This window comes from Aristolochia californica, unplaced genomic scaffold, assembly GCF_029961685.1.
Source record: "Aristolochia californica isolate CCGP_79_NKW_82.1479 unplaced genomic scaffold, dmAriCali1.0.hap1 SCAF_4, whole genome shotgun sequence".
In the NCBI taxonomy this organism is placed as follows: Eukaryota; Viridiplantae; Streptophyta; class Magnoliopsida; order Piperales; family Aristolochiaceae; genus Aristolochia; species Aristolochia californica.
This window is the reverse complement of record NW_027182103.1, coordinates 4436512-4456230: the sequence shown is the minus strand read 5'-3', so window position 1 is coordinate 4456230 and position 19719 is coordinate 4436512. Positions and strand designations below refer to the sequence as shown.

General features: G+C 40.8%; 1 protein-coding gene across 1 annotated transcript; it reads left to right on the top strand.

Moving 5' to 3' along the window:
• The first annotated feature begins 8664 nt into the window (after positions 1-8664).
• On the top strand, positions 8665-19719 carry LOC137962186 (phospholipase A1-II 1-like). Its single transcript, XM_068808918.1, has 2 exons — positions 8665-9321; positions 19045-19719. The coding sequence occupies exons 1-2, from the start codon at positions 8725-8727 to the stop codon at positions 19645-19647; spliced, it is 1200 nt and encodes a 399-aa protein (XP_068665019.1). The 5' UTR covers positions 8665-8724; the 3' UTR covers positions 19648-19719.

Below are 19719 nucleotides of genomic sequence, written 5' to 3'. Positions count from 1 at the left end.
GGGGAGACAAACCGAAGTACCAGAAGGAAGAAGGCAAGAAAACCAGCTATGATCAAAAGAGAAAAGATAAGTTCGTCCCTCGTTGCTCTGGTTGTTTCATTTGTGACGGTGACCACAAAGCTTTTGAGTGCCCAAAGAAAAAAGTTCTCAATGCCTTGTTAGTGAACATGGAAGGCCATGAGGAGGAGAGCGAGAATGAGGAGGAGCCTAAGATGGGGGCACTTAGACTTCTCAATGCCATGAAGGGGCAGACTCATGTGGCAAAGCCTACTGCCCATTCAGTCAAGGACCTCATGTACGTAGACGTGTGTCTAAATGGCAAAAACACACGTGCTATGATTGATACGGGAGCCACTCACAACTTCATCTAAGGAGAAGAGGCCAAGAGGCTAGGTCTCAAGTTGGAGAAGGATGTGAATAGGATGAAGGCGGTCAACTCTGAGGCTAAACCAGTGATTGGAGTTGCAAGGAGCATCGCCTTTAAGGCAGGAGAATGGGAAGGCACCATTAACCTAACAGCAGTGCCTATGGATGACTTCAAGGTCATTCTCGGAATGGAGTTCCTTAGCTCGGCCAAGGCCATTCCTATGTCATGCTTAGGTGTGTTAAACTTTCTGGATGAGAAGGCACCTTGCATGGTCCCGGTGTTAAAGGATGGCAAGAAGATAGGTAAAATATTGTCGGCTATGCAGCTGGTCAAGGGCCTCAAGAAGGGTGAGGTAACTTACTTGGCCACTTTGTCAGAAGAGAAAGACGGGATGCCCATGCCGCGGGAAGTTGAGAAGGTCCTTAGTGATTTTAAGGACATCATGCCGCCAGAGCTGCCCTAGAGATTACCACCAAAGAGGGAGGTTGATCACCAAATCGAGTTGAAGCCCGGTTCAAGACCCCCTGCGGTAGCCCCATATCGGATGTCGCCACCTGAGTTGGAGGAACTAAGGAGGCAACTACGAGAGTTGCTAGATGCTAGATTTATATGACAGTCGAAAGCCCCTTATGAAGCCCCGGTATTATTCCAGAAGAAGCACGATAGGACCCTTAGGATGTGCATCGACTACCGAGCACTCAACAAGGTAACCATCAAGAATAAATATCTGATTCCGTTCATAGCAGATCTGTTCGATAGGCTGGTTGAGGCACGGTACTTTAGCAAACTTGATCTACGATCGGGGTATTATCAAGTGCGAATTGCTGAAGGAGACGAGCCGAAGACTACTTGCATCACAAGGTATGGAGCTTACGAGTTTCTAGTAATGCCCTTCGGCTTGACGAATGCCCCAGCTACGTTTTGCACTTTGATGAACAAGATCTTTCATCCATACTTGGATCGATTCGTGGTGGCCTACTTGGATGATATTGTGGTCTACAGCCAAACGTTAAAGGAACACTTAGACCACTTACGAATTATTTTCCAAGTACTACGGGAAAACTCTCTCTATGTGAAGAGAGAGAAGTGCTCTTTTGCCTTGAAGGAAGTCTCATTCCTTGGGCATTGGATCCGAGATGGGCGGATCTGGATGGACAAGGCCAAGGTCCACGCTATAGCAAAGTGGGAGGTACCCACGAAGGTGATAGAGCTGCGGAGCTTCTTGGGCCTTGTCAACTACTACCAGAGTTTCATTGAAGGATACTCACAACGTGCTGCTCCACTCACAAATCTATTGAAAAAGAATGTCTCATGGCTATGGACGGAGCAGTGCAAGGAGGCGTTTTAGGACCTTAAGGGCGCGATAACGTCGGAACCAGTGCTCAAGTTGGCAGACCATTCCAAAACTTTTGAGGTACACACTGACGCTTCTGACTTTGCCATTGGAGGGGTTTTGGAACAGGAGGGGCACCCTGTTGCCTATGAAAGTCGGAAGTTGAATGAGACGGAGCGGAAGTATACGGTCCAAGAGAAGAAGATGATGGTCGTGGTACATTGCCTAAGAACGTGGAGGCACTACTTTTTTGGCTCTCGCTTCATCGTTAAGACGGACAATGTGGCTACAACTTATTTTCAGACCCAGAAGAAGTTTAGTCCGAAGCAAGCGCGTTGGCAAGACTTCTTGGCCGAGTTTGATATGGTGATGGAATACAAGCCTGGATGGATTAACCAGGTTGCGGATGCCTTGAATCGGAAGGCTGAACTTGCCGCCATGAATCTCGGACATGTGGCCATGGTAAGCAAACTTAATAGGACTTTGCCAGACCGTATACGAGAAGGACTTAGCAAGGATGATGTGGCCAGAGGCATCATTCAAGCTATCGAGGATGGAAGGACAAAGAGATTTTGGAAAGAGGATGGGCTTCTCTACACTAAGGGGAACTGTCTCTATGTACCAAAGTGGGGCACCCTCAGAAGAGAACTGATGAAGGAATGCCATGACACCTTGTGGGTTGGCCACCTAGGGCAGAGAAGGACCCTTGCTTTGTTGAAGACCAGGTACTATTGGCCCCGGATGGCGGACGATATAGATGAGTACGTAAAGACCTGCCTAGTTTGCCAACAAGACAAGGTTGAACATAGAAAGTCGGGAGGGTTGCTGGAGCCATTACCTATGCCGTAACGACCGTGGGAGAGCATCTCCATGGATTTCATATCAGCATTGCCTAAGATGGACAGGATGGGGTCTATCTTAGTTGTGGTAGATCGGTTCTCCAAGTATGCTACCTTCATTGCTGCTCCAACAGATTGCACAGCAGATGAAGCAGCCCGACTGATCTTGAAAAACGTGGTGAAGTATTGGGGAGTCCCTAAGACGATTATAAGTGACCGAGACCCTCAGTTCACTGGGATGTTTTGGACGGAGATGTTTAAACTCTTGGGGACAGAACTTTGCTTCTCCACGAGCTTTCACCCCCAAACAGACGGACAAACAGAACGCACGAATGCATTGCTGGAGGAATACCTAAGGCACTTCATGAGTGCAAATCAAAAAGATTGGGTGAAGCGAGTCAACAGGCCACAACCCCTTTGAGTTGGTCACCGGCCAACAACCGCTCACACCATTGACAGTAGGAACCAGCTATGAAGGCAAGAGCCCTGTAGCCTACCAGTTTGCTAAGAACTGGCATGAATAGGCTGACATTGCAAAGTCCTACCTGTACAAAGCCGCTAAGAGGATGAAGAAGCACACGGATGAGAAGATGCGGCCACTTGAGTTCAAGGTGGGGGACCTCATCATGATAAAGTTACCACCCCAACAATTCAAGGCTTTGCGTGGTATGCACAAGGGGTTGGTAAGGAGATATGAAGGGCCTTACCCATCATCAAGAGAGTTGGAAAGGTTTCATACCAAGTCCAACTCCCACCATCCCTCAAGATCCATCCGGTCTTTCATGCAAGCATATCGAAGCCCTACCATGCGGATGCGGAGGATCCTTCATGAGGAGTTAGCAAATGCACACCGCCACTGATGACTTCGTCGTTCGACAAAGAGGTGGAATACATCATCAGTGATCCCGTAAAGAGACAGAGGGGAGTCCAGCCTAAGACGGAGTACTTAGTGAAATGGCGTGAATTGCCAGAGAGTAAAGCTACATGGGAAGAAGTTGAGGCGCTATGGTAGTTCGAGGACCAGATCACGATGTACAAGGAACGCAACGAGGACATTGCGTAATTTAGGTGGGGGAGAATGTCACAGAGCCCAAGCCCACTGCATACTCATCGGGCCTGCGACCCCTTTGAGGATACATAGAGGAGGTTCTTGCCCAAGCCCTCTATGGATGGCCCAACCCATGTTCTAGAAGGAGGGATCTCTATAAGCTCTCTAGAAGGTTCCGCACATACACCAATTTGGTTCGGTATATGCACTTGGGTATACACCCTAGTATTGTATATAAGAATCTAGAAAGGTCCATAGCTAGATGGTAGTGGAATAGTCTAGAAGGATCCAAACCATTGGATCAATGACAAGTGTATACAATCTAGAACATTCATTGCTCCCCTCAAAACTATAAATAGGGGAGAGTCTCTCATTTTTACACAACTCATTGGAGTATAATACAATCTCTCTTGAGCAAGTCCCTTGAGTCCTCTTAAGTTCTCTTATTGATTTCATCGGGCGAGTGAATGTAGCCCTTGCAAGTAAGAGTGAGAGTTAGGCTGACTTGTGTATTTGCAAAAGGAGTTTGCACACAAGTGCCGCATGGGTTAAGCAAAGGAGTTGCGACCCCTTGACAATGGTGACGAAAGGTCATTACAGCGAAGAAGACACAATCTAAGGAGCCAGAGGTGTGTGAGGAAATACCCAATTGGAGGGAACATTTCCGAACAAGACCTCTATGGGGTTATTTAGGCCATACATGGGACTCTCGGAAAGTAATGAACACATTTACCCACTTTTGGTAAAAGTCTTCTACACTAACCTTGAGGTAGAAGAAGTCTCCCCTATAATTTGAGGCTCACAATCTATGTAAAGAAGACAACGATATCACTTGAGACCAATGAGGTCAACACAATGCTCAGGACAACGTTGTTGACCAGGTGGTTTCCAGGGGGGGGAGGGGAGGAAGGGGAGAGAGAGATGATTTGAGATATTCATATTTAAAAACAACTTGTGTGTGTGATTAAAAATCCACAATGCCAATCTCCCCAAGAGATTGTTGCTAGATTCTAGCTCTTGCTAGGCCTTTCTATCTAGATTAAGAGATTCCAGATAAATATTCACAAATACAACAAAGAAAGGAAAAAACTATACCCTTACTTGGAGAGATACTTCTCCTTGAGAGATTCAAGCATCCTCCTCCTTTGTAGCACGTTGAGAAAATATCAAGGAGCTTGTACTATGATGAATGCAAGATGATTGAAAGAGTGAAGGTTTTTCTAAGTATGTGGCTCTCTCTCTTTCCCTCTAAAGCACTTTGATAAAAAATTTGCATGATAAAGGATTGTGGCTTGAAGATATACCAATAAAAACTCATTCCCTCCTTTACACATGGTTTAATTGGGTATTTATAGCTTCCCTAAATCAAACTAGCCGTTATTTTCCCATTTGAAAAGATCAATAATTTGATTAATCGATCACAATTAAGTGATTGATCGATCATTCATGATTTTATGTCAGACAGTGACTTATTGATCGATCATGATCAGTGGATGGTCGATAAATCAAGATTCTCACTAGTTGTGCAATACAAGTATGATCAATCAATGTATTTTTTCTATGATTGATCATGCTTTATGTCCCTTACTGGCAAGGTTCTGATTGATCAATCAATCAAGAGGGATGATCGATCATTCCATGAAAATTCTGCTTGCCTGGACAGTAATGATCCATCAATCCCAGTGGGATGATCGATCATGCTTTATATTTTTAGCTTGTAGAGTTCTGGATGATCGATCATTAACAGTGGTTTATCAATCATTCCAATGCAAGTTTAAAAATGTAGACTTCTTAAAGCATGGGAATTTCTCTCTAAGTGATCTATCATGTTTCTAAATGATGTTTATGATTATTCTAAACATGTCTATACTCAATTTATAACCTAAAGCTCCGATTTTACAAATGTACTTAAGGAATAAGAAGTTTGGAAAACTCTCTTACAAAAATTGATTGAGTATAGATGGTTGTTTATAATACTTGAACTCGAGTCTTCTCATTGTCTTCATCCTTATGGGTGCTTCTTCAAGAGATGTTCTTCAATCGTGCTTAAGGTCTTGAATTTGGCTTTAACACTTTAGACCTTTAGATGCTCTTGAAGGAAAAGTATCTGAAATACTTGGATTTTCAAGTTGTTAGTTCAATTAAGTTTTGGTATCATCAAAACCAATGTGGGAGTCAACCTAAGGTCAACAATATCCACCTTTTTTATGATGAAAAAATCTAAAGAAAAATAAAAAATTACACTTCCCTAAGGGTTGGAGTTAAGTAAATAATAAAATTTTATCGTAAGCAGCCACTTAATCTTTGCATAGTTTGTTTTAATCTTTTTAAGCGTAATTTTGTGAGTGCCTTGGTAGTTTGATCCAAGTTCCCTATTTTTCTCCCCTTTTTGTCTTACTCAAAAAGATGGTGAAATGAAATGCATAGAATAGAAAAAAAAGTGGCTCAAAAGCCATATCATAGAGATGTTTTAAATTCTTTAGAAAATGATGTGTACGAGTATAAAAGGCATTACATACAAGTATATGATCAAAAGCATGTACACATGGAGTAAAAAAAAGGATGGGTGGATCATAGGTCAACTAAGCTGGCAGTAGGAGTCGATTGAGGGTGTTGTTGAGAAGATGCTCAATCCGCTATTGGCATGCCTTCAACTCATCTAAAGTGGATAAAACCGCTACTTGAGTAGCTCAAACATCATCCACGACATCTTCTAGTATAGAGCGCCGATCGGTGGATGATGAGTTGCCTTCTTCCTTTTTTCTCCTCTTTACGAATTCAAACTAATCCACAGGAAGCTTTGGACTAAACTCATCTACGGAAGAGGTAGCCTACGGGGCAGACTCCTTCGATATCTTTTGCTATTGTATCCACTGTCTTCGCCATTTGGCTAGCCCGAATTTTCCAACCATTATTTCACCAATGGACATCTTCTTTGTTATGTCCATGGATACCTCGTCTAAGAAGTTTACACCACTATGAATAAGGATAACAGTAATCTCCTGAGTGGACAATAGACAATTTGCCCTTGAGTTAACAACAATGTCAGCCATCTTACTAGCCATGAAATACCCATTTTCCAAAGGGACTTTTGGGAAGATAGCCACCAACCAGAAAATGTCAATTGTTTTAAGCCGTGAGAAGGTTCCCTTCCTTGGATTCAGTAAGTGAGACACTATCTCAGTGGTGACTCTATGTGGCAGGGTGAGGTCCCGTATCCTCACCTCATAGGAGCTCTCGGTTGTCTGTCCAAAGATAGTGAAGGTAACATCATGAATGTTCAGAGGGAGGTCCTCGTGGAGCTCCGAGTTTCGTTAGCCAATTTTCTTTCACATATCTCGTCATGAGCTGGGGAGATCATTTAGAGTGGGAGTTTGAATAGAAATGGGTGTTTTCTTCACATAGGAAGAAATCTTGAGACTATGAGGCCCAAGCTCCTATATTTCAAAATTAGTGTAAAACACCTTCACGAGAAAGGGATACACCAACTCCACTCTCCAATAAACCTCTATAGGGTTGGAAGAGCTCTGCAAAGCCATCAATTTCCCTCTCACAAAAGGGAATGTCCACTTTTATCAGTTTAACGATGTTTTTGGGGGCAAAACTAAATAAATATCTTTCTATTTGACGTCTAGTACGAAAGTACTCCCTATAGTTCGGCATTTCCTCGCAAACATCTTTCTGCTTCCTCAAAGTCATCTTCTTATCAATGACCTTCATCCTAACCATTTTGCTTTGTTCGGTTTTGAAAAGTGAGGGTTTTAACCTCAAATTTGATGGAAAATCTCTCTCAAAAACGAAGGTGAGATGGAGATTGGGATCACTGGAGCTCCGAAAAATTGTTGGAGAAGGGGTTTGGAATAATTTATGATGAATAGATGGGTTAAAAATTGATTTGACTCTTTATCTTCTCTGTTTGTGTCATGAATGATCGATTTCTATTTCGATTGATCAATCAATCACTGATCGATCAACCATTAGGCATTGATCGATCAATGACCTGTGCAGAGTAACTGAAATGTAATCTTTTGAGCTTTATTTCACTCTATTAGCTCTACGATGAAGGTATGTGTTCATTAAACTCTAATTTTTCAGGCAAAATGAATCAAGGTGGGTTGCCCATGCCTAGTTCTCCTCGAAGATTAGAGAAACAATCAGATCCTAATGGCATTGTAAAAATGTCCACTAATTGATTTTCAATGAGGAGAAACTCAATTTTAATAAACTTGGTTTATACCAACTCTTTGATAAAATGATGTCTAATTCATATGCGTTTTAATGGAGATTGGAGAACTAAGTTCTTACATAGTTTAGTGATGTGGCAAGTTGACCTAATCACATGGATTTCAAACTTTGAAACCTGGAAGTTTTATAATAAGTGTTGGAATTCGATATCTTGCTAAATAGGATTTTCAAATCCAGTATTTTGGTAAATGTTCCAAATAATAATTAAAAACAAATCTACACCCTCTTTCAGACGAATATCAGGACAGTGCAGATTATAGAAGAAAACCCACGTCAGGATACTCAAGCTTGCACGTAAAGCCATATTACTCAAAAGGGCGACTCCTATCGTAGTTCATACCTTCGGGACTGGAGAAAGCATATCCTCAGCTGCTCTGCCGTCAAAAGAATAGTGAAGGAGAGTATGAAAATTGATTAGAAATGAAATCGAAATAGAGGATATCTAAGAATGTGTCAAGGAGAATCTGAAAATACATTAGAAATGAAATTGAAAATGAGGATATTTGGAAGGCTACGCGTTCTATTTCAGCTGATAGTGATCGTTAAATTTGGAGAATTCTGGCACTCAGAGACAAAGAAAGCGTCAAAACTACACAACAAAAGCTTAAAAGCTAGACTAAGATGTTTCCGACAGCAGCAATCGCATCAATCGTTTCGGTGAGAATAGAGTAGAAAAGAAGAAATCCGCAGTATTTTATTGTGTGGACGACGTGCAGATGTTTGAGTGACAATTTAAGGACATGTCTGAAATTGTTAATTTGGAAGCGTGTTTCATCCACTTGGTATCTATAAACAGATATAAAAATTAGGTGCAACGAGTCCGCCGACTGGAATAACTTGGGTTGGCTTCATTGAGTGTGTTCCTGATCTGCACTTCTCTGCGAGCACGACGATGTTGGGAAACATTGGAAAAAGATGGAGGGAGTTGAATGGGAAGAACAACTGGGAAACCCTCATCGATCCTCTAGACATTGATCTCCGGCGAAACATCCTCCACTACGGCAGCATGGCTCAGGCATGTTACGATGCCTTCAACTCAGAGAAGGCGTCTAAGTACACGGGGAGCTGCCGATACGGGAGGGACGACTTCTTGTCAAAGGTGGCTCTGGTTAACGGCAATCCATTCAAGTACCAGGTGACCAAATTCATCTATGCGACGTCCCAGGTGCAAGTCCCCGATGCGTTTGTGATCAAGTCGTTGTCGAGGGAAACCTGGAGTCGAGAGTCGAATTGGATGGGATATGTGGCGGTGGCGACGGACGAGGGTAAGACGGAGCTTGGGAGACGAGATATTGTGATCGCCTGGAGGGGGACGGTGCGGGCACTCGAGTGGTTTAACGATTTGGATTTCACCATGCTCCCTGCTTCTCAAATTCTGGGAAAACCTTCTGGAGATGGAAGACAGCCAAAGGTGCATCAGGGTTGGTTATCCATCTACACTTCCGATGATTCTCGATCACCTTTCAACAAGACCAGCGCAAGAGATCAGGTGAGTCTTCGAAGCAAAACATTGCAAAAGCGTTAAGATTTTAGATTAATGGATTGAAATACTGCATCAGATCTGTGCTTTCTAATGGTTCCGAACGAAAGAAGTATGATTCTTGCTTGAACTTCGCTGTGAAATTCTAAGGTCTATATCAGTAAATGAAACTCTTAGGATGTTTCCAAAACTGATAAGTTTGGATTTTCAGTTTGACAACGATCACTTTACTGCCAGCACTGTCAGGATTATAAAATACTAGGGAAATAACGAAGTTGTTGTTTTCTGTCACGTCTTAAGTTTTCTTTCATAAAGTTTAGCTATCCGAGTGGTATACTTAACTCCAATCGGAAGCAAAGGTGACAAGTTAGCCTTTCCTTCTAAGCAACATTTGCATCATCGCACAAAATGATGGTAAGCTTCAACCAGAGTGGCAGAAATTGACCCTAGACTTGAGTCCACCTTTATCTAACATGCACCCAATTTGATCAATATACTGTTTGTATCACCTTGAGAAAAAATTAATCAGAAAAATATTTTTTAGACTTTTTTTAGAAAATTTTAATTGAAATATATTTTTTTACTGCTTACTTTTTTTTACACTCTTGTTTTATTTTTGCATAGCATTTCTTATTGGAGCAATATAAAGTGTTTTCTAGGATAAGAGAAATTGGGTTGAGAAAGAGAGAGAGACAGAGAGAGACAGAGATAGACAGAAAGAGAGAGCGAGAGTGAGAGAGAAAGAGAGAGCGAGAGTGAGAGTGAGAGAGATTATTTGTGTAGTGGATTGACCCTTAGTGCATTGCGCACCGAGTGTAGAAGTCCCCCAAAATGGGTAGAAAACTCTATAAATAGAGAGTGGGAGAAGGAGAGAGAGAGAGAGAGAGAGAGAGAGAGAGAGAGAGAGAGAAATTACTTGTATGGTGGATTGATCCTTAGTGCACTACGCATTGAGTGTAAACAAAAATCTTTAAATGTTAATCGATGATCGATCAAACGATTGAAATTCAAAACATTGTTTTTAAGATTATTGCCAACTAGATGTGTTCAAATCAGAGAGACACCTATCATCCAAAGCTATAGTATTGATTGCCCGAACCTTGTTTTATCTAATCATGTGGTTGTTAAGTTGTGATACTTAATTAACACCTTAAGCGGATCGACTTTCGCGATAAGGTCGTCGTGGGGGTTAGAAGGGGGGCGGGGAGTCCCCCTCTTGAGGGTTCAGAGGTTCTACCCGAAAGGTCCACAATATATTGATTGTTGTTTCATTAAGGATAGTTTGGGGATTTCACACTTGTATTACGGTTGCCCTAGTTTTCTCTTAATATTTGAGGGCACCATTGTTAGGGTTTAAAAATCACCCAAGGAGGATCATCAGTTGCGGCTGAGAGAGGTTAGAGAAAAACACGAGTGTGTGCAATTTCTCTTGTAAACTATTTCAGCTTTATAGTGAATATTACTGCAACGACAGAAGATAGGACGTAATATCACCTTAAGGCGAACCTGTATAAATCTTGTGTTCTTCGTGCTTGTTTTATTTTCTTCTTCTGTGATTATTATTGCTCTCATTAGTATTGAATTAGGGCAACTAATTCCTAACAGTGTCAGTTGTCAAATTTAAAAAAAAAAGGTGGGGAATGTCAGCATTTTTTAAAATAACTTGAAAGACATGTGCAAGTGCAAGCGGCTCACATGCATGCCTCTGTTCCCTTTCCCTTCTCGTAATTTCTTACGCACTGCCATAATTTTTTTACATTGGGCGATTTCACCCACACCACCATCAGGGTCCTCGTCCTATTGTAATTTTCGATCGAAAATCACTGTTCTGGAAGTGTCTTCTTCCGTCAAGGCTACACTCTTCACAGCGAAATCAATTGTTCTGGGTTTTGGTTCTTTCCTATTCCCAGCACCGTCGTCATCGAGAAGAACTACCTTAGGAAGCTTTCCCCGACGGTGAATAGCAAAGGCATCTGGCCAGAATTTGTCATGGAGCTTCTCTGCTCGGGAATTTCCAATTTCCCCGACTTCAGATTTCACGACTCTGGGTGTCGGCTCTAGATTTCCACGCTCAAAGGGTTTAGGTCGATCCTCTGCTGCACGACCGAATGGATTTGCTGAGACAAAGGCAACTCAGACATGCCAAAATGATTTGCCGAGACAGAGGCCCCACAGTGGGCGCCCTTTCCATTTTTCCAATGTTTGATCCACTTTGTAGTCTGCATGTTCCTGACAGCAAACAGCAGCAAGTCAGGGCTGACGTTTTGAATAGGGTTGGCGCTCGTCGGACTGTTCCAAAGAGATTTTTGTCCCATAAGCCTCTACTTTTGGAGTGTCAGGCACCCCGTGTTCCGAATTCCCGGCTCTAGATTGCGCCTCTAGAATTCCCTGCTCGGCGATTGGAGGTCAGCCGACAAACAGCAGCAACTATTCATCTTCTGGAATGGCGACCTTCCTTTCTGAAAAAAAAAATTGACACATCTCGAATTCTTGCAACTTATCTTCCAAGTTAATGGCAGAATGATGTAGCATTGCTGAAATTTCTGCGTACAGTACTGCACATATTTCATCTACAATCCATGAATTGCTCATTGTGTTTCATCTCTGATACCACATTGTTAAGGTCCCGGATCTAACACAGTGATTTGTAGGGGAGAAGAGAGAAGAAAGAAAATCAAACCGAAGGGAAGCTTGAAAACCCTAAGTTCGTTAAGGAGAGCGCACACCCTCGAGCTCGTTTAGGAGAACTCAAACCCTCTGTTTTAACCTAAATTCAGACTTCTTTCCATTCCATTCCCCCTCTAAATAGGGTTCATGTCCACAAAGTTTGAGAAAAAATTACAATTTTGCCTCTCCACACCATTTAACTTGAAAATCAATAGGTTCAAGAGAAAAGTACAGATTTTCCCCTCTAAGCACTTAACTCAAAAGCAAACTACATGACTCAGTAACTGACTTAACCAGAGTAATTGACTTAGTTGTGGCGTCTGCATGACTCGACCGCCATTGCAAGGTTTAAAAATCACCCGAGGAGGATCATCAATTGTGGTTGAGAGAGGTTAGAGAAAAACACGAGTGTGTGCAATTTCTCTTGTAAACTATTTCATCTTTATAGTGAATTACTGCAACGACGGAAGACATGACGTAGTATCACCTTAAGGTGAACCTGTATAAATCTTGTGTTCTTCGTTCTAGTTTTATTTGATCTTCATCTTCATCTTCATCTCATGCATCTACATGATCTTCATCTTCGAAATGGGGGTTAGTGTGGATAAGTTCATCTTCAAAATCTTCGAAATGGGTGTTAGTGTGGACAAGTTCATCTTCATTTTCATCTTCAAAATTTAAAACAATTGATTTTATAAATTATAAAAATAAGTTAATTAAACCAAGTGTTTGAGTTAATAATATTTTAATTACCACTATTAAATCACTAATACAATAAGTAAATAAAAAATAAATATGATTAATGAATAAAAAATTATTATATTAATAACATAAGATAGATTTTTTACATGGTATTAATTAATAATATATTTTGACAAAATTAAAAGTAATTAATTAATCAAATGCTTACTTTAATTATATTTTATTTACTAGAGACTTAAATATGAAGTTTAATATAGTAATAAAATTGAACAAAAATAATAAATAAATACATATACAACTTTATTAATAACCTAAAAGAAAGATTATTCTAATAACGAGTCCGTGCCTTTAATATTAAAATCATCAAGTTACAAGTTTAGTACATATAAACGACGCATGTTCAAAAATAATAAGATACAACCATCATTTATCGTTCCACATGGAAGTCGATATGGCATCTCGAAATTGTGCGGCTCTTGTGGATTCTAATGCACTCTGCCTCCGAAAGCATGTTACTTGGCTACCCACATCCTCAAGACCATCGCAATCGTCGCTGTCTGTATCATCCATTCCACCTAATTGGACCGCATCACCTCCTCCACCGAGCTCACCACCCGAATCATCATCTTCATCTTCAAATATATCATCATAATCCTCTCCGCGCATATAATTGTGCAATATGCAACAAGCATGTACAATTTTCACCTGGATCTTAAAAGAAAATGGAGGAGTGCCTTTTAACATTTGAAATTGAGCTTTTAAGGCTCCAAAAGTTCACTCAATAATATTCCGTAAAGATGAGTGTCTTCGGTTGAATAATTCTTTTTCATTTATAGGAATATTATCTCCAAATTCTTGTAGATGATAATGGGTTCCTCGATATGGAGCCAAAAATCCCGGAAGATTTGCATAACCAGCATCGACTAGATAATATTTTCCTATAATAGAAATTATATACCATATTAAATAATTGAAGATAAAATAGATAAAAATGACTGCATAAAAATATATTACTTACCGAAGGTCATTTTACGTAATCAGAGTGAAGTTTGAGGATTGCATCTAACAGCTTGTTTAAATACTTATGGTCCAGTTTGATCTATCAAACATCTCTGTTGTGACACTATAAGATTGTTGTTGACCAACAGTGAGGAAGAAATATGCAAGTTGTTCTTCAACTGAGATGGTCTTTGTGGCTAACAAAAACCCTTTACTAGTAAGTATATCTGCCAATTTGTGAAATACCAGTTGATTCATCCTGTAAACTTTCCAAAATTTAATTGGTGATTTGTCTAGTGCCTTTTGCAAATACAATGGACCATTCATCCCACAAAAATGTGGTACACGTCTGTTGCAATGGTACATATAGTATCTTCCCATGGCGATAAACAAAGTTGTGAATGCAACCATAGTTGCAGCCTGTTCTTCGTCTGTTATAGTATCCATGGAAATCTACAAATTCAATCACCTAAATGTCATAAACACAAGTAAACATCAATCTTCAATCATAACCTATTTTCAATCACACCTATACACAACCATATTCATCCACATTCCCACATCCTATATTTAATCACATCCCTACGCAACCATATTCATTTAATTGTCCACATCCATACTCATCTACCATATTCATCCATACAATATATAAACACAACAACATATCAAATTTAAATACTATCCATACTAATAAGTCTTGCAACATCATAATTCAAACATCATACCTAATACATAACAATATTCCAAAAGAATAGTGTATTTATAACGCATTACAAATAGTTTTCAAGACAAAATTTAAGCCACTCGACCCGCTCTTCCACTGTCATCTCCGCAAACATGACCTTCTTACTTGGCGTATCCACCCATAAAGGAGCGCGAAACTTCAATTCTGCAGACAGGTCCGGGATTTCCCTGAGGGCTTTGACCTAATCTCTTTCAATATCGGGCTCTTTCTCTTTAGGCTTCATCATGAAATTCTCAAATGTCTGAGCTATTCGATCCATTGCATCAATGAATCTACTAGTGTCATCATCGGGCATTTCGGTTCTCTTTCTACGACGACTTGAAGATGACCGCTTACTTCTTTCAGATTGATTACCTGGAGACTCATCCATGCTTAATAATGGCGATGGAGTATCCCTAACTATATCAACATCCTCGGGCTCATCCATCGGGAGTGTTCCAATTCACAGATGAGTTCATCGTCCTGATCTACAAAGGTTGCACCTCCTGACCCTACGGCTATTGTGTTTCCCACCACCACAGCTAATTTGTCGTACAGGGGGCAGCCTTCACGTCTGTACTTCTCAGCATCTTTATGCTCCTACAAGAATAAAACATCCTTTATACATCTTGGAATAGAGTTATACTAACGCGTAAAACATAAAAAATATTTTATAGTACATCATGATTACTGACCTTTATGTAGTCAAGCCATACAGAATTACATGCAGTAACTCGTTGTGTGGTTGCATCCCAACCGAACCCTCTAGTGTTGATACAACTCGTTACCGTTTGGTATGTTTTCTTCCATGATCTTGTTCGATTCTTCACCTACTCAACGGTTTTTTTATTGATTGTGTCTTCATTGAACTTATTAACACAATCCATATAAACCTCATGCTTCCATACCCCATTAGGCAACTTGTTCCCTAGATTAACCTGCTCGACCAAGAGATCGAGCATTTTTCTATCGTCTTCGAACATCCAAATGTCATATGGTTGACCAGTTGGTTGTCTTCTTGCAGCCATGTATAATCTAAATCTGAGAAGGTCCTCATGGAAAAAACTTTATCAGACAACCTTTACCCGTCACGAAAACACAAACAATAAAAAATAGAATACCATGTGGTGGATATGTATAACACTCGAATCTCCTCACCACATGGCAAAAATATTCCATAGCACTTCAAAAATTCTCAACAACATTCTCAAACATTTCAAAATTAATTAAACTATTTTCACTACTGCATATGCACTAAACAATGAGAAAACACACACATCAAGTCCAAATTCACCGAACACCCCTGGTAGAGCCCCATATAACTTCGCAGTCACTACGAACTATACCTCATCAGTGATGGGGGTCGGGTTTCGTTGGCTAATGGACGCCTGTGCAGGCGACTCAGCCTTGTTTGAATTGGACTAAAAAACCCCTAATAAAACCTAAACCATAAACCATCAAACCCTAAAGTCAAACCCTATCAGCTACTAAACTCTAAACCCTAAACACTAATTCTGTAACATAATACCCTAAACCCTAGAACCCCTAAACCTTTGAAGCCCTAAACCCTAAACCCAAAAAACCCCAGAGCTTAAAAACACAAAACCCCCAAAACCTTAAAAACCTAAACCATCAAACCCTAAACCCTATCACCTACTAAACTCTAAACCCTAAACACTAATTCGAGAACTTAATACCTTAAAAGCCCTAAACCCTAAACCCTACACCCTAATTCCAGACCCTAAACCCAGAAAACCCTAGCGTTGAAAAACACAAACCATAAAAAATAGAATACCATGTGGTGGATATGTATAACACCCGAATCTCCTCACCACATGGCAAAAATATTCCATAGCACTTCAAAAATTCTCAACAACATTCTCAAACATTTCAAAATTAAATAAACTATTTTTACTATTGCATATGCAGAAAACAATGAGAAAACACACACATTAAGTCCAAATTCACCGAACACCCCTGGTAGAGCCCCATATAACTTCGCAATCACTACGAATTGTACCTCGTCAATGATGGGGATCGGGTTTCGTTGACTAATGGACGCCAGTGTAGGCGACTCAACCTTGTTTGAATTGGACTAGAAAACCCCTAATAAAATCTAAACCATAAACCATCAAACCCTAAAGTCAAACCCTATCACCTACTAAACTCTAAACCCTAAACACTAATTCCATAACATAATACCCTAAACCCTAGACCCCCTAAACCTTTGAAGCCCTAAACCCTAAACCCAAAAAACCCTAGAGCTTAAAAACATAAAACCCCAAAACCTTAAAAACCCTAAACCCTAAAAACCCTAGAGCTTAAAAACACAAAACCCCCAAAACCTTAAAAACCCTGAACTCCCTAAACCTTAAAAACCCTAATCCCTAAAACACCCTAAATCCTTAACTATAAACCCTAAACCCTAATTACATGACCCTTAAATACCGAGTACCAAACCCTATAAATAATCCCTAAATCGTAACCCTAAATCCCACAATTATGCACAAATAACCCTCAATTAGGCACTGACAATAAAATTAAATCAAATAAAACACTAATTTAATGAAAAAAAATTAGGGTTTAGTCATACCTTCTGAAATTTGGGGAAAACCGAAGCCGAGGGTGAAATCGATGCTGAATGGGAAAATCGATGCCTAATCGAAGTAGAAATTAATAAATCGAAGTCCAAATGTCAAAATCGAAGAAAATTGAAACCAAAATAGGGGAAATCGCAAGAAATCGGAAGGTATTTTGGGGGAAAAGAGAATAGCAAGAGGGAGAAGGGAGTGAGATGTCGAAAGGGAGAAGAGAGGGAGAAGAGAGAGAAGAAAGGGAGGTCGAGAGGGATAAGAGAGAGAGAGAAGTGAGAGAGAAAAATGGAGAGCGAGTCCGAGAGAAGAGAGGGAGGCACGGAGACGAGAGAGGGGGTGCGAGAGAGAGGGCGAGTCCGAGAGAAGACCGAGAGACGGAGGCCGGAGACGAGAGGGAGCAAAGATGGAGGCCGGAGACGAGAATCCGAGGGAAGAGAGGCAGCAGCGACGTCAGGAGCGCAAGGAGACGAGAGAGGGAGTGCGGGAGAGAGGAAGAAAAAAAGGAAAATAGGACGCACGAGAGAGGGGGATGCGAGGAGAGAGAGGGGCAAAGGGAGCGTCGCGCGTCCTTCATCTCAAAGAAGATCAAATAAGGCCATCTTTGAGATGAAGGACTTTAAACCATGGAGATGAATGACCGCTTCATCCCCTGCATCCAGATGAAATGTCATATGCGCTCCACTAATGACTTCAAGTGTTGAAGGGCGTCATGCGATTGAAGATCATCTCGAACTTCAAGTTGACTAACCCCCCCCCCCCCTAGTATTGAATTAGGGCGTCTAATTCCTAATAGTGTCAGTTGTCAAATTTTAAAAAAAATGGTGGGGAATGTCAGCGTTTTTTAAAAATAACTTGAAAGACATGTGCAAGTGCGAGCGACTCAAATGCGTGCCTCTCTTCCCTTTCCCTTCTTGCAATTTCTTTTAGTCTCACATTGCTTAGGCAACAGGGACCTTTTGTGTTTAAATACAACTATACCTTCAATCATTTTGAGTGCTTGTCACAATTGTACACGAGGCGCCCATGTACGCCCATTTGAGGTCCGATTGTTTCAAAAAACTCATCCTACCTTGGCCCTATGATAGCAGGACCCACTCAGACACGTGTGGCAAGCCATGCACGGCCCAGGCCACAGATACATGCACACATGGGCTGAACCATTAGATGAAAGTGGTTCTAGATCTGAATGATCAGAATAGGCAACACTGATTTGAATCGTCAGATCAAACCAGTTACAGATTTGAAGATTTGGATGGTTAAATCGATCTGGAGATCAAGGAAAATTGTGAGCTCTAGAAATTGAAAAGAAGAAAGAGTTTTATTTGTGTTCTAGAGAAAACTTAAGTTCTCTTGAGAGAGAAAAAGAAAACTTTCTGTTTGATCAGATTTGAGCAGTCAAAAAAAGTCTTGCAAAGTTCATAGGCCCAAATAGTACTTTGCACGCCTAAAAGGGCAAAACAGTTTGTTATATCTTAAGGGGAAGTGATCTCCGTTGCATTATAGGAAGCAAATATATTTCAAAGACAGTGAATACACACCTCAAGGCAAATTGAGGTATTATTTAATTATTTAATTAATTTATTAATTTATGTGAGTGCTTAAGTAGTACATCAAAGAGGTACACATCGGTACCGGCCTATTTATTTGGGTGTCATTAAAGTGTTATTTAAGGTTTTATGAGTATATATATATTTATATTTCCAACAATGTATACAACAACCTTACTTGATAGTTTTTTAGGTGTATAACCACAAAAACTCACATGCATAAATTTAGAATCTATTACTTGTTTTATACGTAAAAGAAATTTTGTCCATTCTTGAGTTAAATTAAATGGCAATCATGTAAATAATTATATATTTTATATACTTTTAAATTATTATTTTTAGATATTTTGAAGAATATTTTTGTGTTTTTGTTATTAAGTTGTGACGTGGTAAAGACAAACCTTACCCATTACCAATTCCCAGCTCGTTGTTGAGGAATCAATGGCACCAAACAGGTCACACAGCTTATCCATTATAACGGTGGTTAACTGAGTTGCAGGTATTGAGCGAGGTAAGGCGACTCGTAGAAGAATACAAGAATGAAGAAGTGAGCATAACCCTCACTGGTCACAGCTTGGGGGCGGCTCTTGCTACCCTCTGCGCAGCAGATATATCAACCAACGGACTGAACAAGCCACAGAATCACCCGGCCAGTCCCTTCCCGGTGACCGCCATTGTCTTTGCCAGTCCTCGAGTGGGCGACTCCGATTTCCTCAAAGTCTTCTCCGGCACACCGGATCTGCACCTGCTCCGGGTTGAAAATGCTCTCGATATAGTCCCCAGCTATCCCCTGATCGGCTACGACGGAGTGGGTATTCAACTCAGCGTCGATACTGGCAAGTCGGAGTACCTGAAGGGTCCAGGCAACGCGACGACCAGGCATAACTTGGAGGTTTATCTTCATGGAGTTGCCGGGACTCAAGGTAGCAAAGGAGGGTTTAAGCTAGAAGTGAAGAGAGATATAGCTCTCGTCAACAAGTCCCTGGATGTGCTAAAGCAGGAGTATCTCATTCCTGCTACTTGGTGGGTTGACAAGAATAAGGGGATGGTGCAGAAGGCTGACGGCTCGTGGGAGTTGCAGGATACTTTCGAGCTCTTTTAGAGATCTATGTGACATGTAGAGAGATAACACTCCTTATAGGCAGCACAATCTGATCTTAATAATAATATTATC